At 40.9% G+C, this 23,324-nt stretch overlaps 1 protein-coding gene across 1 annotated transcript in view; it reads right to left on the bottom strand.

Moving 5' to 3' along the window:
• Window positions 1-23,324, bottom strand: part of Syne1 (spectrin repeat containing, nuclear envelope 1) — a 388,103-nt gene that overhangs the window by 284,458 nt on the left and 80,321 nt on the right. The window contains exons 9-14 of the mRNA XM_013026970.1: window positions 21,641-21,691; window positions 17,901-18,008; window positions 14,603-14,740; window positions 12,839-13,003; window positions 1,208-1,320; window positions 471-639 (exon numbers count right to left, since the gene is read on the bottom strand). Coding sequence (XP_012882424.1) covers window positions 471-639; window positions 1,208-1,320; window positions 12,839-13,003; window positions 14,603-14,740; window positions 17,901-18,008; window positions 21,641-21,691 — 744 coding nt within the window. The remainder of the gene's footprint in view (window positions 1-470; window positions 640-1,207; window positions 1,321-12,838; window positions 13,004-14,602; window positions 14,741-17,900; window positions 18,009-21,640; window positions 21,692-23,324) is intronic.

Raw genomic sequence — 23,324 nt, 5'->3', positions numbered from 1 at the left:
ACAAAGCTGTCCTGGACCTGAGTCAACATTAGAATGAAGAATGCTAGGAGAAGACCAGAGAAGAGACACATGGACCAGAGAGAGCTACACAAGTAGATTTCCCAGGTGGACAACTGAAATCTCTTCTCACTCTTCCTACCTGGGTTTTCGAAGACACAAAGATAACTTTTAAGCACTGTCATTCAGTAGCTCAGTTATAGGTGAATTGCAATCCAGTGTATGGGAAACAACACCAAAACTTTCTTCTTAAGTAAACAAAGCTCAGTTACAATGGTTCAAGGATGACTATGATTTAAAAAAAAAAACTTTCTAAAAGAAGGGTTTAAAAGAACAAGTTCCAAAGAAAATAGGGTTAGGTTTTAGATAACTATGAAAATCTCATAATCTTGGATCTAACCCATTTATCCCCTTAGTATTCCTGAGTTTAAATTCAAGATTAAACTTCTCTAGCAAAGCCCCAGGAGACTCACTATGTAGTTTTGAAGAAGCAGCTCCACAGACTCCCGTCTCCCGTACTTGATGATCCACGACTTCAGTTTTGACTCTGCAAGAACCAGCAGTGAGAGCAGGCGGTACTTTAATTCTAGAAATTCCATTTTCATCAAGTGCAGCTCTGATGTGGAGGAAACCAGCTGAAACCTAGAAATAAAGCAGAACAACACCGAATGTAACTAATAGTAACCGAGAGCTGCTTACTGGATCTCCTAGATGGCAGCCTTAAATATAATTTAGCACCAGGTCCCCTAAACTTGGCTGATCCCACAGCAGGGTCTCGGCTTCCTCTGTGAGCTCCGAGTTTCAAGGCAAAGAGGGAATGATTGAAGCCTTTGATTCCGCTCTCTCCCCTGCCGTCACATCTCTCATCTGTTTCTTTTCTAAGCTGTTTTTGCAATATTACATAATGTTCCTACAGTACTGAATAAAAATACAGCCCATGAAGAAATCATTTCTGTGCTTTCCAAGCCGTGGGAAGATTTGGGCTCAACCTTTAGAGTTAATAATACATTCGGATGCTGGCATTCTTTAGCCTATGTAGCTGGGACCTGCTTCTCATTTGCCGAATGCAAGCCTCTCTGTTTTAAAAAAGAAGGAAACAGTAAGAAATAACTCATGGTGGGGGGGGGGAGTGGATAGAAACGAATGTAGAAAGCATCTTCCTAGAATTTTTTTAAGGGCTTGATATAGAATCAGCCATGCTCTTTCTTACCTCTCAGCCATGTCCTCTAACTGGTCCGGCGGCACTGGGATCCCATTCACGGACCTGGTCCTGTAGATTTCGTGGAAGGCTCTTTTATGGGCATCTGTGTTTTGAAGCAGATCCTAAGATACAATGTTTTTTAAAAAATAGACAAAATGAAAAAAAGAAAAAAACCATGTTCCCAGGAGGCTGGAAAGCATCATTTCCAGGCGGCTTGGATGAGTCAATGTAAAGTAACCATTCATTCCTGCTGCCACTTTGCCCTGTGGCCGGTGCCTGTCACCGGCTTCTAGCACGGGAGTCCATGCTGTGCAGAAGACACTGCTGAGCGGTGGCTAATAATTATGCCATCTTTTGAGCACATAAGACACTTCACAGCCATCCATTCAGACATTTTAAAGGTACATGGTCTGGGGATGCATGCAGTGACGCCTATAAACAACTATTTCAGGATTTTTTTTCTTCCTTCCTAGATTTGAAAGCTGAAAACTAAGCATAGAACATTTAACCCCTTCGTGGTAAAAAGGTATTGGGAATCTCTACTTTTTTTATTTTTGAGTATGTGTGGGCGATTTTAAGTAATTCTTGCTTGTCGTCTCAAGCCAAGTAGATTACAATACATTTGGAAAACATCTTTTGAGTTGAAACTTCTCCAACAAGCGCAGGGAAAGATCCTCCAAAAGAACAAATGTGGTGTGCATAAAATATTCGTTATCAATTCTATTCATTTATTTAGGTGAATTTGTATCTTCTTTGATTTGTTTACAGTACCTTTTACTGAGCATAAACTCACTTATAAAACCAAGGTATGTTTTCATAGTTCCTACACAATTTCTTAAAACAAAACAAGGAAGAGTGGAAGGCTAGATCATGGTGGTACACGCCTATAATACTAGCTACTCAGAAGGCTGAGATCTGAGGATCACGGTTCGAAGCCTGCCTAGGCAAGAAATCCATGAGACTCTATTTCCAATAACCTACCAAAACAGTGGAAAGTAGAGCTATGGCTCACATGGTAGAGCACTAGCCTTGAGCAAAAAACAGCTCAGGGACTGTCTAGGCCCTGAGTTCAAGCCCCAGCACACATATAGCAGGAGTGGAGAGATTTGTGCCATATTTTCTAAAGATCAATCCATTTCCTACTAGCAGAATGAATATTCAACTGTATATTATTTCAGCTTACTGGAAATTCAGGCACATTAGCCCCTGAAAATAAGTTAAAAGGAATATTGTTTCTCTAAACCCAGTAGATCCACTAGAGAAAAGAAAGCAAAAATAGCCTGAATCCAAAAGTGACTGACGTGAAAAGACTCTTCAACTACAAACCAACTAGATGGTCAGGAAAACATACAACTCTAATTGGTGGGTTCAGAGGAAGACAAGATTTTATGTCTCTCACTCTTAGCAAGACATAGCCCTAACTGGACCACCAAGTGAGCAAAGCCAGATGGAAAGTGACTGGCCTGAGAACATATGTATCCCAGTGCTTCAGGAGATTGGGTTGTAGAGTGAGAACAAGGTAAAACTAGTTGTCTTCTCTCCAGCCAGAGCCCACAGTGAGGACAAAGATGGCTCACTTGATAGCAATGTGAGAGGAGGAAAGCAGATTTCCAACCACATGAAACAAGGCACCATGAGTGAGAACCAGCAGAAACAGGAGACATTTGTCTAATATTTGGCACCCCTATGACATAATTTAGAAGGAAAATGATCTAGTTAGCATGTTTCTTAAACCTTACATTGATTAAGAGGTTAAGATATTGATTAATTCACCAGGCATCCATGGCTGATGCCTGTAATCCTAACTACTTAGGAGGTTGAGATCTGAGGATCAAGGTTCAAAGCCAGCCCAGGCAGAAAAATCTGGGAGACTCTGCCAATTAACCATCCAAAAGTCAGAAATGGTGCTGTGGCTCACGTGTACAGTGCTAGCCTTGAGCAAAAATAAAGTTTCAGAGATAGCACCTCAAGCCCTGTGTTCAATCAATGAATAAACTAATATCAAGCAAAAGAGATTTCAGATCGGAAATCAGTAAAATTATTGGATCACATAATAATTCTACTTTCTACTTGCTAGAAGATAATCCTGTTCTTGAATATATTAGTAAATATCAAAATAGGAAAAGCAAACATCAAAATAGGAAAAACTTTGTAAAAACTACAAAGAAAAGCTGTGAAATTGGTGTTGCTGTGGGGGATGGGAGGGTGAAGAACATACCTCTCCCACAACTAAGAAACATCAAAGGTAGCTATGGACGGCAGGCAGAGGGTAAGAGGTAGAGGAGTAGGAGGTAGAGGGGAGGGAAGCAGAAATGCCTGTGTCAAAAATTCCACTGCTGCATGCAAGAAACTCCTGTTCATCTGCACCTGTGTCTCATGGCTCTGAGATGCCGCCATAACCGGATTTCCTTCTCCTTCACTGGTGGTTCCTTCTCAGACATTTGATGGTTCATCTTCTACCTTTTGATCTCTTGATGCTGGATTCTCTTGAGAAGTAGTCCTTGATCCTTTTCTTTTTCATTGTTTACATTTTGTATTCAGTTTTCCCATTCTCAATGTTTTAAGCACTGCTGCAGACCACAATGACTCTATACTCTGTGTGTGTGTGTGTGTGTGTGTGTGTGTATGTGTGTGTGTGTGTGTATGTGTGTGTGTGTGTGCACGCGTGCATGCACATGTGTTGGTCCTGGGGCTTGAACTCAGGGCCTGTCCTTGAGCTTCTGTGCCCAAGACTAGCCCTCTACCACTTGAGCCACAGCTCCACTTCTGGCTTTTTTTTTTTTTTTTTTGGTGATTAATTGGACTTGAAACTCACAACCTTTCCTGCCTAGACTGGCTTTGAACTCCTATCCTCTGATCTCAGCCTCCAGAGTAGGCTAGGATTACCAACATGAGACACCCACCCCCACCCCAGCACCCAGCCAAGAAGGGGATAATTTAAGGTGAGAGAAACAACAGAATGTTGCATTTGAATGGACAACAAAATCCAAAGGCAAGAGACCAAAGCACAAATAAATGGTGGAAGAATGACAGGAATCAGCTGCTGGAGGAAGAAGGGGTAGGGGCCTGGCGCGTGAGGAGAGTTGGTTGGCTGGGAGCACAGATGGTTTGGCCATAGTAACAGAAGTGAAGACTCACTATTCAGGCGCAGATGTAAGTAGGTGGGCTGGTGCCGTTGTGGGGGCCTGCGGAAATTCTTTTCTGATTGCTTCTATTTTCTCAGCGAAATAGGAAGCAATGTCATCCGCTAGGAGTGAGGAAGAAAGGACAGGGAGGAGGTGTCGAAGGTTTGAGGAGACGAGGTAGGCAGGAGTTGTCCCAGAAATGGAGGAGTTGAGTTAGGAAATACCCAGGGATGGCCCGGCCCACTTGGATGAGTCATCCTGCCTGCGCCAGCCCTGGTGGCTGCCTGTGGGGAACAGGGAGGTAGGCAGAGGGAGTTTTAACCCATGCTGTGCTTCTATCAGGATTGTAGGACCAAGTGAGATATGGACTAGTTAACAGGGAAGTAACGAAAAAAAGTTTATTCTTTTATTTATTTACTTTGGTTCTGGTACTAGGGCTCGGACTCAGATGCTGGGCATTATTCTTTAGCTTTTGCTCAAGGCTGGCTCTCTACCATTTGAACCACAGCTCCAATTTTGGCTTCTTGGCAATTCACTGGAGAAAAAAGTCACTCAGTTCTGTCTGCCCAAGCTGACTTTGAACTGAGATCCTCAGATCTCAGCCTCCTGAGTTGCTAGGATTCCAGGCGTGAGCCACTGGTGGCCAGCAAGAGATGACTTTTATGAACAATGAATTTAAACAGTTTAAAGGGAAGAAATGAACTAAAAGGATGGAAACAGAATCACAATGAACGATGGCAAGAGTGGAGAACAGGACATAGAAGGAGGAGCCCTGTTTGGCTGGAAAGTGAGATCACAGCAGGAGTCTGTTACTGGTAGCAATGTCTATAGGTAAGCCCATGGAGTGTGTGTGTAGGGCAGGGCCTAGGGCAGGATTGCTAGGGAAGAGAAGATAAAGGCACTAAGAGCCCAGGATAATGGGAGGGCCATCTGCGGACTACTGATTGTATGAAGCCCCATGCTATGCTTTCACATCTGGGAAATAAAACCTTCAATGAAGGAGAGAAAGTAGCCTCCTTAGGACTGGCAATGCAGCCAGAGTAGAATCAGGGGCTGGAGTCCGGCAGCCATTCTCAAAATTCCTTAAGACGGGAAATCTTAATTTGCCAAACTAATACTCTTCCCTCCTGGTGAGTTCCACCAGTGTCAACATCCAGCTTGTGCTAATTATAGCACAATTGAATCACTTTGTGGACATAATGGTATCTTAAGTGTTTAAGATACCTGGGCTCAGCTGGGAGCAGGTGGCTCCCACCTGTTCATCCTAGCTACCCAAAAAGGCTGAGATCTGAGGACTAGGGTTCCAATCTAGCTCAGGCAGGAAAGTCCAAGAGACTCTTACCTCCAATTAACTTCCAAAATGTCAGACATGGAACTGTGGCTCAAGTGTCAGAGAACCAGCCTTGAGTAAAATAGCTAAGGGACAGCACCCAGGCTCTGAGTTCAAGCCCCAGAGCTGGCATAAAAATAAATACATAGGATCACCATGTTGCCTTGGGCAGTTACTAACTTCTCTCCAGCTATGCCCCCCTTATCTGCAAAGAGAACAATAATACCTCTGTCCTATTCCTCATACTTTCAGCAAAATTAAGCACTTTAGAGCAGAAATGCGGTTACATTTTCCTTATTGATCAGCTATGGTTAATGTTCATTTGTCTAGATAATTGAGGCCTGGGTATTTGGAAAATAGAAAAGACAATACAAAATTTATTTTTGCTTTAAAAAATGACTACATTTTATCACATATGTTAATGTAAAAACACAATGTAAAAAGAAGCTAGGCAATGATGGCTCATGTCTGTAATCCTAGCTACTTAGGAGGCTAAGGTCAGAGGATTGTTGTTTGAAGCCAGTCCCAGCAGGAAAGTCCATGAGACTTCAATTAGCCACCAAAAGTAACCACCAGAAGTGAAGCTGTGGCTCAATGGTAGAGTGCTAGCAAAGAAGTTCAGAGATAGCACCTAGGCTCTGAGTTCAAGCCCCAAGACCAGGAGAGAGAGGGAGAGAGAGGGAGAGAGCGGGGAGAGAGGGGGAAGGATAGGGAGAGAGAGGGAAAGAGAGGGAGAAAGGGAGAGAGAGGGTGAGTAAAAAGAAGCTGTTTGCAATATAAAACTTTAAAAATGAACTCTAATTTGCAAACACTTCCTGTGTAATAAGTGACAAAATTGTGAGACATATTTTTAAAAGGTGTGAAGCATGTAAAATCAGGCATCCTAAGTTTGCAAAGTATGTTTAAGATTTCTTGACAAGAATAGGAATTACTTTTTCGACTAGAATAGAAGGGAACTATTCTCAGGCATTCCTGTGTCTGCCTCCTGAGCCCCATGCTGTGTTGTTTCCACATTTGTTGCATCTCTAAGTGAGCCCACATACCAGCAGGAAGTAGTTATTCCAAACTGATGGACCAGTTTTCTTCTATTGGGGAACTGGAGATTATTTCCCCAATAATGGGGACTAAATTCATGGACAGTGCTTTACTACGTGAGTCGATTCTCCAGTTCTTTTTTGCTTTTAGCTTCAGAGAGGGTCTCATGTTTTTGTCTGGGCCAGTCTCAGATCATGATCTTCCTTATCTCCACCTCCTGATTAGCTGGGATTGCATGTGTATGCTATCATACTCAGCTTGTTTTTAGGTAAGGTCTCACAAACTTTTGCTTTGGCTGTCTTGAAGAACTGTCTATGAAGAGCTTGAATTAAAGGCACAGGCAACCATGCCTAGCTCAGGAAATCTAGAATTTAAATTAACAATGATTCAAAGCTTCTAAGCTTAGCTTTTGATAGATATTTAATGAATATATTTGTATACATTAGACTTGATCTCATAATTATCAACTATATTGTTGCTTTTCTATTGTTGGTGGGTAGATGCTCTGAGTCAAACTGGTGCTCCAACAGTTGAGCCACAGTTCCATATCTAGCCTTTAAGGGATTATCTGCAATTAATCAATTGCAGGTAAGAGTCTTATGAATTTTCCTGCCTAGACTGACTTTGAACTGTGATCCTCAGAACTAAACCTCCTGAGTAACAGATACTTAGTTTTATGACTGTGGAAGTTAAGTAATTACATCCGTACCTAGTGAAAGTTCCTATTTCAGATGATCAAAGAGAAGGGGTACAGAATGCAGTGGAGAATGCAATGTAGCTGGGCGTCCATGGCTCATGCCTGTAATCCTAGCTACTCAGGAGGCTGAGATCTGCGGATTGCAGTTTAAAGCCAGCCCAGGCAGGAAAATCCATGAGACTCTTATCGCTAATAAACCACCAGAAAACTGGAAATAGAGCTGTGGCTCAAGTGGTAGAGCACTGGCCTTGAGTTGAAGAGCTGAGGGACAGCGCCCAGCCCCAGAGGTCAAGCCCCATGACTGACAAAAAAAAGAATGCGACGTGTATCCTATGAAATTAAGCAAAGAGAAAGGAGTGGGGAGGGGAGGGATGGGGGAGAAGTTGAAAGGGGTGACATGGATCAAGATGCATCGTGTTCATAAACTGCCTGTTAGATGGAAAGTCCTTTGTACAACTACTTAAAGGTCATTTTAAAAAATCACTCTGTGTCTTTGGCTCCTATATACTTACGCTCTCTTCCTGTTGCCTGTTACTTCTTTATTACATCCTTTAATTTTCTCTTTAGCCAGTTTTTTCTAAATTTTTAGTGTCAGATAACAACTCCAACTCCCAATCCTTTGTATCACCCTCATCCCTGGGGTGTGTGGCTTATTTATTGTACTCAGGGAAGTGGGGAAAGAGGGGAAGAAGGAAAAGGAGAGGGAGGGAGAGGGAGAGAGTTCTAGCTATAACTAGTGGTTAGCATAGACTCTGTCTCTGTCTGTCTCTTTCTCTGTCTCTGTCTCTCTCTCTCTCTCTCTCTCAGGAATGGCTCATTTAGTGCTTTAAGTCCTGTACAGTCTCTGAAACACACAGGTAACCATGTGCATTATCCAACTTAAACCTCACACCCTGTCAGGGCAAGTCACTTGGGCATCTGCCCTGAAACCTTTCATTTTCTAGTCCATAGCAGAGTCACACGGTGAAATGTGCACGGTTCAATGTATTAAGCAAACAACAAACCCATGACCATTTCTCCAAGCTGGCGGCTGGAGGCCCCCGCCCCCATCTCACCCCTCGCCTTTCCCCAGCCCCTGCTCAGCCTCCACCCTCCATACCCTCCCCCTCCACCCAGGGCCACAAGCCGCTAGCACACATGGTAGAGGCCTGGTGGACAGCACTCCCAACCCACAGACATTCTCGTGAAGCCAATGGGACTTCTTTGGCATCAGATATTCATGGAGCTATTCGAGGAGTTTCAATTGTTCCATGTATCTTACATTCACTTTTAGTATTTTTAATTTTCTGAACTTCAAAGGGTTGTGTGAGTGGACGACCACTTAACCTGTCCATTCAGGAGCCCAGGGCTTCTAAATCAAGAGTCACCCTTTATTATTTTGTCTTTTGTTTCGTTTTCACATTTTCTTATTTGTTCGCTTTTGTTTATTATTAGTCATAATACTATAATATATTTGATTTCCTTGTTGCATTTTTATGTATTTTGTTAAATACACACACACACACACACACACACACACACACACACACACACACACACACACATATATATATATATATATAAATGTATAGATCTACTTTGTTAGATGTGCTTGATTGCTCATTTGTCCAAGTGGTATGATTTGTGCAATCCTATTTTCAATATGCTGAGAGTTTTAAGATGCATGGTACCCTGATGATTCTATGCGTCTGAGGACATGAAATGTGGTTTGACCCCAGGGAAGTTCTTAAACTTGTCCTCCACTGGGGGCTGCTCTCTGCTTCACCCCCTGCAGGGACCTGAGGCACAGAAGAGCAGGCCTTTACCATGTGAGCACACAGAGTATACCTTCCCAGAAGAGGTGGATCTCAAAGTCAAGCCAGATATGGGGATTGTTCCTGTCCGTGTGTGTGTGTGTGTGTGTGTGTGTGTGTTGATGGTGACAGAAAAGGAAGGGACAAAGCTTTTGAGTCTGTGCACACTGAACCGTTAAATAGGAAAAACAGCCAGCCCAGAAATAAACCCACCTGACCATCATCAATGGACTTTTCAACCCAAGTGCCAAGAATATATAATTTGGAAGTTCAATTTCTTCAATAAATGATGCTGGACTGGATATCCCGATATAGAAGAGTGAAAAAGAATCCTTCTCTCTCCTTTATACAGGAATCAACTCAGAATGAATTAAGAACTGAAAAGTCAGACCCAAACAAGAATTTACTAAAAGAAACTATTCTTAAGCAATCGTCCACGGCCTTGGTCTGAGTACTGGTTTCTTGAATATGATGCTCAAAGTATTCACAACAAAAATAAAAAACAGACAGGTATGACAGTATTACACTAGAGAAATCTTCTACACAGCAAAGAGAACAACAAGAGAGTGAAGAGAGAACCAGAGACGGGAAGAAAACATGTGCAAATCACATACAGTATAAGAGGCCAACAACCCCATGAGAAACAGAGCTAACAGTAAGAAGAAAACAAGCACTTCTAGTCAACCTGGGCCTGCCTTAAGTAGGTATTTCTCAGACAAAGATAGATAAAGTCAGTGTACACAGAGAACATGCTCAGTATACTGACTAAGACAAATGCACAGCACAAGCCTCCTTGTGAAGGCTGCCCTCCACACCTGTAGGGTTGACTGGACTGACTAAAATCTGGAAGATAACAAGGACTAGCAAAGATGTGGAGAGCCGGTTAAGCTGACAACTTGTGGATGGTAATCTAAATCAGAACAGCTAATTACAAATAAAGTATAGAATTATACCCCCCAAAATATACCATACACTCCAGCAACCCTACTCCTTGCAATAAACCAAAAGAAAATTATCTCAGTACTATCTCAAGTACGGCAAGAGATGTCTGCATTCTACTGTTCATCGCAGCATTATTCACAACGACCAAGGAAAGAATGTATGTGATTACCTTAGGAGTGATGTCTTAAAATGTTGAATATATACACAGTGTAATGCTATTTGTTCTTAGTAAATAAATAGTAAATTTTGTCATGCATAATAAGCGGGATAAAATCAGAGAACATCATTGTAAGTGAAGGAAGCCATTCACAGACGGAATATTAGAATTCAAAACAGTGGGACTCGCAGAAATGGAGAGAAATGTGGAGGTTATCAGAGCTAAGCCGAGGTGGCGGTGGAGGGTGGGCAGGGAAAGAACACCACTGGACAATGAGGACAAAGTTTTAGATAGAAAGAATAAGTTCTGGTGTTCTATCACAGTTACCATAACTACAGTTCACACCAATGGACTGCTTAAATGTCAGAGTAACTATAGGAAAGATCTTAGAACCAGGTGTGGTGGTATACAACTATAATTCCATCTACACAAAGGGGAGAGGAGACAGGTGGATCACTAGCTCTAAGCTAGTGTAGAAAAAGTAAGGGTGATACTATCTCAGAGCTAAAATACAAGCTAGGTTATCAGTAGCTCACACCTGTAATTCTAGACATTCAGGAGGCTGAAATCAAAGCCAGCCCTGGCTGAAAAAAATCTGCAAGACTTCCATCTCCAATTACATAGACTGGAGGCATGGCTCAAGTGGTAGAATGCCAGTTATGAGCAGACAAGCTGATCGTGACAGTACAAGGCCCTGAGTTCAAATACTGGTGGTACCAAAGAAGACAAACTTTAAAAGTTCGTATCATAAAGAAATGATAAGTATCTGTGGCAATGGGTAAGCTGAGTCTGATTTTTCTCATTCGACAACAGATATATGTACCAAAACGTCAGATGGTACTCTCTATAAATGATGATTGTTATGTCAACCATGAAGTTAAACGTAAAGACAAAAGTACATGAAAATGTCTGAAGACAATGAGAATAACTGAGGCACGGCGGAGAGGAAACAGGCAGGATTATGAGCGACAGTCCACCGCTGACTGTATGCTATGGCTGTCAGCCTTGTTTGATGAACTGCTCTGGGCTGAGCCTGTTGAGTTGTATGACATTACGGTATCCCCACTTCCCCAGTTCCAAAATCAAGGGTCCCTGGAGGCATGAAATACAATCGGTCACAAATTTGCTTTATCCTCTAGTCTAGAATAGATTGTAATCTATTTCCTTGGGGTAAGAAAAAAATCCTGTATCAATAATTTGGAAGCAATGCATCAGCTACAAATCACAGGAGAAGAAATCTCAACCTGTCTGTCATCTTTCCACACCTACAGGAAAGCACTACCACCACGCCGCAGTAAAGGCAGTGCAGGAATTCAGTCGTCCGAACGTGAGGATAGCATTCATGAGATGCTAATGAATAGAACTTTTAATGCTTGCTCTGTGTTGGGATAAAACACAGAGATGTATTTTGTAACTTACAACAGATGATGCGTTAGACTAAACCAGTCCCAAACTTCTTAGGCCCTCAAAGCCTAAGGACACTGTAAGGTATACTAACTAGGTAGGTTTTATTAGATAGCCAATGAAGAGAACACCAGGTGGTATTCAGGCAGGAAAAGAAGCTTATTTACCAAACTGCATGGTGGAGAGGCATGGCTGAAAAGGGAAGACCCACCCCCTGGCCAAGACTTATGTAGGCCTGGGACAGGAAGAGGTGTAGCCAGGTGGGAGAAAAGTGTGGCCACCTTGGATCTGGAGGTTACTTCAGAGCCTGGGATCCTCCTATGGTCAGATGGGAGGCGTGACCAGAGAATGTAGCCTAGCAGGAGGGAAAGGTGCCCTAGGTTTGCCAGTTACCTAGGTAACAGACACTGGGCAGAAACTTAGGCAAGAGGTGGAGAGGTATCTGCACAGGGCCTGCATGGCATGGGCAGACCTTACAGACACATTATTATTATTATTATTATTATTATTATTTTGGTGGGTTATGGGCCTGAACTCGGGGCCTAGGTGCTATCCCTGAATTCTTTTGCTCAAGGCTAGTGCTCTACTACATAGAGCCACTGTGCCACTTCCAGTTTTCTGGTGATTCATTGGAGATAAGAGTCTCATGGGTTTCCCTTCTGGGCTGGCTTTGAACCACAACCCTCAGAAGCCACTCTCCGGAATAACTAATATTACAAGTGAGTCACCAGCGCTCAGGGACGTCTAAGGCTTTCATCCCTCTCACCTCACCTACAGCCCCAAGACACAGTCCTATCCTCTGAAGAGAGGCAGGAATAAACTGTGGAATCAAGGCCAACCGAGTTCTCATCTAAATCCATGTCATCTGCCAGCTTTTCCTTTCTTTAAAACAAAAACAAAAACAATCGCTTAAAGTAACAGAAATAACAGAGATAGTTACTGCTGAAAAACTTTGCTCAACCTACTAGAAATGATCTCAGGAAGTCGACCTACTAGAATATCGCTCAGAACAGAAAATGCAAACTAGAGACCTTGTGAAACAGAAGTCTCTGATCAGAGGCCCTGCCTACCCCAAGCAGGCTACCGTGTCAGTGAACCCTAGCTCTACGATGAACTCTAGCTACAATGCTGAAGCGTTTTCCAACCAGCACACCTACCTTATGCTGCTCCAGCTTGCGTTGTATGGTGTTAGCCGTTTCCTCATGGACCTGCTGGATGGCTATCTCCTCTCTCAGGGCCACCTCTGCCCTGTACAGCCAGGCCCCTATGGTGCCCAGAGGGGCGGGGAGAGATTTATCCAGCTGGATATGCCAGTCGAAGAGCTGAAAATGAAAACAAGCAGCAAAACATCTGTAATACAGAAGACAATTCCTAAAATTGCTCCCCACACTTTTTTTTTAATGTGCTACTCCCGGGGTTTGAACTCGAGGCCTGGGCACTGTCCCTGAGCTTTTTTTTTTCACAAGGCTAGTACTCTACCATTTGAGTCACAGCTCCATTTCTTGGCTTTTTGGGGGTAGCTAATTGGAGATAAAGAGTCTCGCGGACTTTCTTGCCCAAGCTGGCTTCAAACTATGATCCTCAGATCTCAGCCTCCTGAGTAGCTTGGTCCCTAAAAATGATTTCAAAAGTTCATACGATGTTTAAAGCTAATAAGTACAAATGAATGTAATAAAGCCAAAATAAGCAAATATCTATGATGCTGAGTTTGAAGTTTTGAGGAGGAAGGGGAAAATGAGCGTTATGGCAAATTGTGTACAAACAAAATACGTGTTAGACATTGAAAGATATTATAAGGAAATAATTGCCCTTTTCTTCCATAGTAATAGCATAAAGCACCCACTTATTTTCAGGGTTGCTTTTGCTAAAAGGGAAAAGCTAGGTTTGATGACATGAAGAGGTAGTCATTAATACACCACATGCTAAGCACATCGTCTTGGTCCAATGAGAGCCCCATGAAGAGGCCCACTCGATGTGACTATCTGTAGGAAGTTCCGGTTACCTACATAGCTCTAGAGAAAGATGAGTTTTCAAGAGTCAATTGGCCTCAGATTTCCTAATTCTCCATTTCTTCTATAGAACCCAATTCTCAAACACTGTCTACTAGTTCCCTGGAGCATCCATTGGGATGAGTTAAGGTGCTTAGGGATTAGGTTATTCTTTGATGGAGTTGATGAAAAAAATAAATTACCAAAATAAGTAACATGGTTGTCTTGAGTCCAATATTCTAAATAGGGATAAAAAGATCTGAGGCCTTGCCATCTTGATTTTCAAGTTTTAATAAAAGGCATAAATAGGAATGATAGTCGGCAGTGTTCCTTCAGATTCACAAAAGATCAGATTATGAGAAAGCTTTAATTACAGAACATATAATTCTTTATCAACAGATTCTTAATGCTGATGAAACATATTGAAAAGTGGGGCTGAGAATGTGGCTTAGTGGTAGAGTGCTTGTCCAGCATGCATGAAGCCCTGGGTTCGATTCCTCAGTACCACATACACACAGAAAAAGCCAGAAGTGGTGCTGTGGCTCAAGTGGATAGAGTGCTAGCCATGAGCAAGAGACAGTGCCCAGGCCCTGAGTTCAAGCCCCAGGATTAAAAAAAAAAAAAAGAAGAAGAAGAAGCGTCTGATTCTCCATTTCTGGGACTCCTCTACAAGACCAGAGTTACCAATTCTAAACAACCGATCGGTAAGTATTGTAAGGCAAGAATTAATCCATCATCCCCTCAATGACTGGCAAACAGCTATTCACACAAGCCTTTTCACCTGTGTCTCCGAGGGCAGAGCGCCGCATAGAGAAGCCCTTCCCACCTAGGACACACAGCGGCACCTCTTCCCTAAAGCTTTGTTGGAAAAGCTGGGGACACAGTCTTGACCACCGGACTTGAGCCAAGGAAATGAGCCATGGGGGAACTCACCCTGGCGGACACTCGGTCCCAGGACTGTTTCACCAATGCTTGGTCAAGGGACAATTTCCCATCTTTCTGCTGTGGTTGGATGAGATGTTCGATCTGCTTCCTTTTCATATCATATTGAACTCTGAAGTGCTTAAATGACTAAGAGAGGAACAAAACAGAAAAGCCACAAATGAGTCACACAGAGGAAAAGCAAAGGAAACCACACTTCCTAAATAACAATCCGTGTGGCCGGCACTCAGGACACACAGTTGATAGCACAGCTGTCCCTCACCATAGCGCGGTTCACTTACTGTGGCTTCACTGTATCCTGGGTTTTATTTTTTAATTCTGTAATCTAATTCTAATGTAATTCTAAGTCTGTATCACAGAATTTTCACTCTATTGTGGAATTTTGCAGTATATAGTATTTAAGTGGAGCATATAAAGTGTTTATAAGAGTATGAGAAAGAATACTAAGGGAGTAGGGAAGGTTTATAGGAGAGTTGAAAGGGTTTCTAAAGCCTTGAAATATGTATATGTGTAAATACGCATACATATAAAAACACTGCTACTTCACAGATTCTCACCTATCGCGGGCGTCTCCGGAAAGTAACTCTCTCAGTATGAGAGGGATCGCTGTAATATCGATAGCAGTTATTATAGTAAAGACAGCTATGAATCAGCAAGCTGGAATCATGACCCTCGCTCTGGGGCTAAACGCCTTCTACTTATTACCCTCTCTGGATTTCTTATAACCAGCAACATAAACATGAATTAATACTATGAGACAAGAAGTGCACAGACAAATAGCATGGGCATAACTAAAGCCGAGGGCTGCTCATTTCTACCCATGGTTTACATACCAGTTGATATTTGTCAAGAGGTGATTAGAATGGACATCTCTGCTATGTAGGAAGATAGTTGTTTTACTTCAAATTATAAACAACTTACCAAAAGAAACCACATACATTAAAATCATGCTAATAAAAGACAGCTAAATTTTTGTTTATGTAATCCTATACTAAGAGGTTTAGTTTGTTGGACCTCCTATACATATCAAGCCTTCTAATTCTTTAGCATTAAAATATTATGTATCCTAGAGAATTTAACTAAACATATAATAACTAAACCATCGGCCTGATGCCAACATAGAAGTAGTACTTTAAGTTCTACATGTTACACTAAATTAGTGCATCGTAAAGTGTGATTCCAAGTCTAGATATCAATTGAAAATATCATTAAATTGTGTAATCATATTATCAAAACATGCAAGCGAAAGTCTAGCAGAAAATGGAGCTACAAGAACTGGAGACATTTGAACATGTAGATTCACGGGAAGGCCACTGGGGGGAGGTGGTGAGTAAAACTTTCACTATGAATTTTTTTTCTTCCATTCTCTCTAACTTAATGGAATTTAAAGAAAGGGAAAAAGAAAATAAGTATTTAACTCTCTCCCACAGAAGTTTATGTTTGTGAAAACTAGAAAACACAGTGTTCATTGGCAAGTTAAATTAGAAGATAACAAAATGTACCTATCAAAGAAAAATTTCCCTAGATACTGAGTTCAGATAGTCCCCAAGCCTGTTTTTTTAAGCTACAGATAAACATTTGTGGCTCAAAAGATATGTTTCTGTTAATTTTTTAATCCCTAATTTCCTTTTAATAAAATAACATTTGGGTCACCAGCAAGCTTATAACTTGCAGATTATATTTTGATTATTCGTGCTAGAATTAAAACTCATCAATGGTTAAACAAGCATATAAATTTTGCTCTTAGCTTTTTTTGTTTCCAATTTACTGGCTCAATCATCTTATGATGGAGTTTAACCAAGACTTTTTTGGGGGAGGGGGGTTGGGGAAAGGTTATTGAATTTCAGACAAAGGATAGATGGAAAATAATCAAATATGGATTGTTTTGTCAAATTCAACAAAAACACAAATGCATAAAGTCAGGCACATTTGCAAACCTAGAAAAAATCATACACCAAGTGAATAATATTGGAATACGTTGTTTCTATGGACAAAGATGACATAATAAAACTCACTGAAAACTGGAATAATAGAATAGTAAGCCCAAGGAAAGGAGAAAGCAATAGAAGGTTTCATCTGAAGTATAATACATTCATGTGTGAAAATACCACAGTAAAATTCCTTTAAACAATTAACATACACATTAAAGAATGAATGACAGAAATGACAGGTGCTGCTTTTGGTGGGGGAGCAGGCTACGGTGAGATGGGAAAGAGCAAGAGTTGGGAATGAGTGTGAACAAGGTGTAAGTACTCTATGTGCACGAAAATAGAGCAATGATAACTAGTGAAGTTGTTCTAAGAAGACGAGGGGAATGAAGGAAAGTGACAAGGAGTAAAGTGAATCAATGTACACTGTGTATATATTTGTATGTGTTGGATAGGTGGACGATGGATGAATGGATGGATGACAAAACTAATGCATGCCAATTTTAAATCTTTTTTAAAAAGCCAAACACAAAAATCATGATTGAACTTATTCCCTGTGGTATGCTCTTATTCTACCAAGTTCACTTTTATAGCTAAAAATAACTAAAATTGCACATGGAGAAGAATATAACACAGTATCATGCAGACTATACCAACATATAGACTCTACTGTGGTCAGTTCTGTCACTAAAACGAGGTAGGGCATCTCAAATAGGTGAGACATGACAAAGCTCCCTAGAATAAACCACAGCTTCTTAATGGGAAAAACCTGTTCGAAGACATTGTGTCTTCAAGTGAAAATTAGAAGCAGAAAACCAATTAATGACAGAGTAATGAACCTAAGGAAAACAATCATAGTGACCTCTTTTTGAGGACAACAGTTCTGAATGGCATAGGGTGCAGGAGAAGCTGGTTTTCTTAAGAGCCACTTTCCAAACAATCATGTTGCAATCCTTTATTAAATTCAACTTATTTTGTGGTTATTTTCATTTGTCTCGACAGTGCTTTTGGTTTTTGTCTTGTTTTGTTTTGCTTTGGTGAATTTCAACATCAGGTGACGACCACTAAAGAGCTGTGCAGAGATAATGCCTGTGTGTTTTTGTCCGGGGTCACCTATAGAAGACAATTCCCTACCAGTGACAACCTCTCAGAGCTCCATGTATAGTATGGACAGAATACAGCTGAAAGCTTTCTGCTTAGTAGAATTATAGTATGTTCAGATTTATGAGAATACGTATTATTTCTCTGCAGGTTTTTCTTCTTAGTATAATTTAACAGAGGAAGCATAGATTAAGTGACATAGATAAGGCACGCTCATGAAAAGCTTTTGAAACATTCACCATCTCTTTCCCACACATTACCTGGTATTTCTCCTGCGGGTTTGATTCTATCATTTGTGCTCTTGTCAAATCCCTTTCAAATTGTTCTATCCAAACTTTCATTTCCTTCAAAATTAGTCTGTCTTCTCTCTGGAGACCATGAAACATGACAACCTTATTAGTAAGCATGAATTTATTTAATTGATGGTTATATTTAATATGTAACATATCACAAGTGTCTCTGAAAATTTTTCTTTCTCCTTGTCCCACGTTTTTTGTTTTTTTTTTTTTTTTTGGAGTGTAAGAAACTGAACAAACTAATTCTCAGAAAAGATCTTAATTGTCTCATTAATTGCTGAAATTATCTACCTCCTTCCCCCTGCTCATCCTTAAAATGAAGAGAACTTAGTGTTCCCTTACGTTAGAGCAACAAGTTAATAAGGAAAATGTGTTCAAAACAGAAGATGACATCATGGCCAGAAAGACGCAGAAGGAAGGAGAGCTGGATGGAAACACAGGTTGGTGAGTGGCATTTCAGGCCCAGGTCACTGGCAATGCAGGAGTCTATTCTAGATGGAATTGACTTTGATTGATTGAGTTCAGGGAGTTGCTGTTGCAATCATTTTGGAAAACTGCCCGCATTATGATTTTAAAATGATATTCAATATTAGAAGCAGCTCCGAGGAGACAGAGAACACAAGGATCTTGCTCAATGTCAGATTCCTAGGTTGTTGCACCCTGGTTACTGCAAGAGGATTACCAAACTACCCACTGAACAAATGCATCGGTATTTTTCTATACATAATTACAGGAGGCAAAAATTCAGTAGACATATTCTTTTTTTAAAAAAACAAGGATTTCATATTTGGCAAGAAATCCAAAATAATCAGAGCTATATTATTTTTAGCATGACTATTAGGTGCTTGTAAGTAGCTTTCCCCTGTAGCATCTTGCTCACATGTCTGGTGACGCTGGTGAAAGGAGAGGAGGAATGTAGAATAGACAGTGCGGTCCACATAGGCAGGAAGAACCAGCTCAAATTTGACTGGCCTATGCAACCATTCTGTGGCCTTGGTCCATCTTCAGCAGCTCACCTGAGTTCATTGGAGATAAGAGTCCCATGGACTTTCCTGCCCAGGCTGGCTTAGAACCACAACCCTTAGCTTCCTGAGTAATGAAGAGCGCAAGCATGAGTCACTGGTAAGTTGCTAGCAACACATTCTTAAAAGCCCAGGGGAAAATGCTCCAGATTCACTTGCAGCGTTATCGGAGGTCTGCGGGGAGCATGGATCTGCACTGACACTTCACAGTATCTTCCTGTGGTTTTGGTGACAGTTCAGGATCATCTCTGTTACCGAACCCAGACGGACTGGCACACATTGTTGGGATAATCCATGTTTTCTTCTCCTTTTTGGGTTGTTTTATTTTGTCGGTCATGGGGCTTGAACTATGGGCCTGGATGCTGTCACTGAGCTCTTCAGCTCAAGGCAAGTGCTCTATCACTTGAGCCACAGTGCCATTTCTGGTTTCCTGGTGGTTCATTGGAGATAAGTGTCTCATGGCCTTTTCCTGCCCAGGCTGGCTTTGAACCGTGATCTTCAGATCTCAGCCTCCTGAGTAGCTAGGATTACAGGCGTGAGCTACCAGCACCTGGTTGCTTTTTGGTTTTCACAGATAGTCATCTGAATGTGAGCACTAATCTTCCTCTTTCTCCTTGGACATTCTCTGCGAAACTTCTTTTGACCCAGAACTCTGTGCTCAGAGTCTTTTTCTTCTGTGCTAAGGATTCTAAAAGTTCCTTCTGCACACAGCTGCTTGGAGGTTTTGTGAGAACTCGAATGGCTGGGCACATACCGGGCTTTGTGATTCAGTGAACTGTGGCAAGGCCCAGAAATTTATAACTCTAACCAAGCATCCAGAGGAGCTGGGCTAGCTGGTGTACAGGCTGCATACAGAGAACCCCCGGTTCATAGTCAACTCCATGGGAGACATAATGCTGTGCCCTGAATTACAGACCTGTCACGTGTGTTGTTATCTCCAGTGCCTGACCCAGTGTCTGTCCCTCAGTATTCACCCAATGTATGGCTGTGAAGCAGTTGTTACTTGATAGCATAGCTATTAAGAGGAAGAGGTATAACAGGAGACATTTGAAAAGCTTCAGCCCCTCCCACAATGCCTGGCCTCACTGATCACGTGAACATCATCAAGGCCCACATTATCCTGTTATTATTGGTCGATTATCATGCCCAGGAAAACACTGGTAATGCATTCTTTTTGACTGATTGGGTTTTTTGTGTTTTCTGTCGTGCTGGTGACAGCACTTCCACTCAGGGCCTGGGCGCTGTTCTTGAGCATTTTTCCCCTCAAGGCTAGTACTCTATCACTTAAGCCACAGCTCCACTTCTGACTCTTCAGTAGTTCATTAGAGGTAAGAGTCCCATGGACTTTCCTGCCCAGGCTGGCTTAGGACCACAACCCTCAGCTTCCTGAGTAATGAAGAGCACGGGCATGAGACACTGGTAAATTGCTAGCAATGCATTCTTAAGAGGCCAGGGGAAAATGCTCCGGATTCACCAGCAGCGTACCGGAGGTCTGCGGGGAGCATGGATCTGCACTGACAGTCTTCAAGGACAGGCTTAGCAGGAACTGCTACCTCCGAGAGGAACCCCGCGCTGTCCCTAAGAGCAGCTGCTGTTACTAACACATTATTTCACAAATCACCTGAGGATTGTGCACTTAAAATAAGCTTTTTAGAATCCATTCAGCACGTGCTTTTTTGTGTGTGTTGGCTGGGAGAGTATTAGAAGGAAAGAGAGCGGTAGCTAATTATATACCCATTTCTAAGAGGGGAATGAAGTTTCAAACAGTCAAATTCCAGAACCCAACTGGTGGCTTTTCTGGAAACTTCACATGCATTCAAAAAAAAAAAAAAAAGACACTGGGACAATTTGCAAAACGACCATATAAACTCCAAGCAGCTACACCATCAACTTACTTTCTTTCCTTTTCTCTCTCTCCCTTCCTTCTTCCCTCTTTCTCACAAACACAAAGCCATGTTTATATTTCTTGCCCTGTTTATATGTAAACTGTTGCTTCATGAAACATGGAATAAACTAATTTAATATTTGACATGCTATTAGTTCATTCTGATTTTCCCTTCTCAAGGTTGACATGAAATCTATTGTGTGGATGGGTATTTAATCACAGGCCCAGCTGTCACAGAAAGATGGAAAAGCTAAAATTTAGAAGAAGCAGTCAAAGCTTGAACATGAGCAAGGATTCAAAAATCATTCATCCTACAAACATTTTGTAGATATACTATACATCATGAATTTGATTAAACCCTGTGGCTTAATATAGAACAAAAGAGATGCGTGGAAATTCCATTTGACAAAAATAACCTTTTCAAAAGAATTTCTGCTGGATATTTTAAGATACAAAAATAATCTAACTGTTTTTTTGTTAATTTTTCTTGTTACATTTTAAGAAACCAAAGTTAGTTACCAGAAGTTTTTCTTTTATTAGCGTAGTTACATGTTAAAAGGAAATGAAAAATCCTCATGTGATTAAAGATTAAATCCACGGGAGTGGCTTCAACTGCTGCTGACATTTAATAACACACATGCGTGGGTTTTTTTCTGTTAGACATAAAGGAACTAACACTGTTAAGGTATTATAAGGAATATGGACATAGGGTGCATACATGCAGAGGAATAGCTCATAAGCTACAGAATGTAAGATACTTGAAACAGTTCACTCATTCCAGATTGTTTGAATCTTACCTGAAAACTTTGGATACAATATGCAAAGGATGAGAGAACTGGAAGTATTTCCTAACATAAAAAGATAATATATAGAAACACAATATAAAATCAGGGACAAAAAAGTATACAGGGAATAAGAAGGAACTCAGCTGGCAGGCATCTTTTTTATAGACAGATAAGCAAGTATTTTAAAGGTGTAATTACTTTAAGAGGTTTCAATAGCTTCCTTTTTTGTTGTTGTTCCACTAGGAGCTCGAATTCAAGGCCTACCCACTCCCCCTTGGCTTTTTTGCTCAAGTCTGGGGCTCTACCACTTGAGCCACATTTCTACCTTCAGGGTTTTTTTTCTGGTTAATTGAAAATAAAAGTCTCATGCATTTTTTTTTGCCAGTGCTGAATTTGAACCTCCATCTTCAGATCTCAGTCTCCTGAATAGCTAGGATTACAGGTGCAGACCAACAGCACCCAAATGGTTTTTAAAACATTCAATATATCAACATATTTTATTTTAAGTTCAAATGGTCATGTGGGAAAACATAGTTTGTAGATGTGTTTTGAAATAAAATTAAACATTTTAATAGAAAAACTATGTTAACAGAAATAGGCAAACTTTTATCTTCCCCCTATTAAATACACTACCAGCTTATACCTAAGGAATATCTTGAGAGAGAAAATTTATTTATTATTATCTATTACCAGTAAGAAGATTATATTCCAAATGAAGCCCATACTATTTTCAATTGAAATAGACTCAACAAAGCTATAGACATCAAAATCACATGGAAAAATGGATACTTAGTAGATAGGTTAATTCACAGATGTTTAAAAATGAAGAAATTGCTAATACTTGAGTATTGCATGTTTTGAGAAGATGGTATATAATATATAGATACATATAGCTTACAAATTCTTGAAAATTCATCAAGTTTAGGACCATTACCACAGTAACAAATACAAGCCTTACATCATAAAAATTATTTTTGATTATTGAAAATATTCAAATTTTGATGCTTATCACATGTTCACAGCAAACAGTAAAACATATTTTCATCAAAATTAAATTTGGGAAGCCCTGAAGAAGTCAGATGCTTCCTCTTTTAGGAAAGAAATGGAGGGAACTGTCTTACATGACCGAGGTTTATTATCTACAGAGTTAAGTTAATCCTTGGTAATAAAAACGCTGCACTGCAGTGCTGAGAAGCTTGTCAGGGAGGCTCCCTGGGTTAACTTCCTGCTCCTGAGTCTTAATGGAAGCAGCTTCTAGAAACTTCTTTCATTTCTCGATACTTCTTTACATACCATTGACAAATGAGCCTAGAGATACAGGTTTGAGCTTGAATTTTGGAAAGTAGCAAGGGAAGTTTCCTTTTTACAAAACTAGAGACTTTCAGTGGAATGTCATGTTAATACAATCCCCCAACTCAAGACAACTGGTGCCCTGTGTTAATTACTTCCTGAAGTCAGGGACAAGTCACTATTAATAGCAAATCTGTTTCTACAAATAAACAATACAATAGAATAGAATCCCTGACCTTTTCCTTCCTTAGACCTGCTTCTAGTGTTCAAAAAAAAAAAAAAAACAAAAAAACACACCTTAATGACTTTTGTTTTTCTAAATGATTTTCTTGGTAATGGCAAAGTACTCCAAAATTCTGATAGCAACCACAGAGACAGAAGCATAGCTCCTAATTTTCCTGGGTCC

The sequence above is a fragment of the Dipodomys ordii genome, unplaced genomic scaffold (genome assembly GCF_000151885.1).
Source record: "Dipodomys ordii isolate 6190 unplaced genomic scaffold, Dord_2.0 Scaffold98, whole genome shotgun sequence".
NCBI lineage: Eukaryota > Metazoa > Chordata > Mammalia > Rodentia > Heteromyidae > Dipodomys > Dipodomys ordii.
This window is presented reverse-complemented; position numbering and strand designations above follow the sequence as displayed.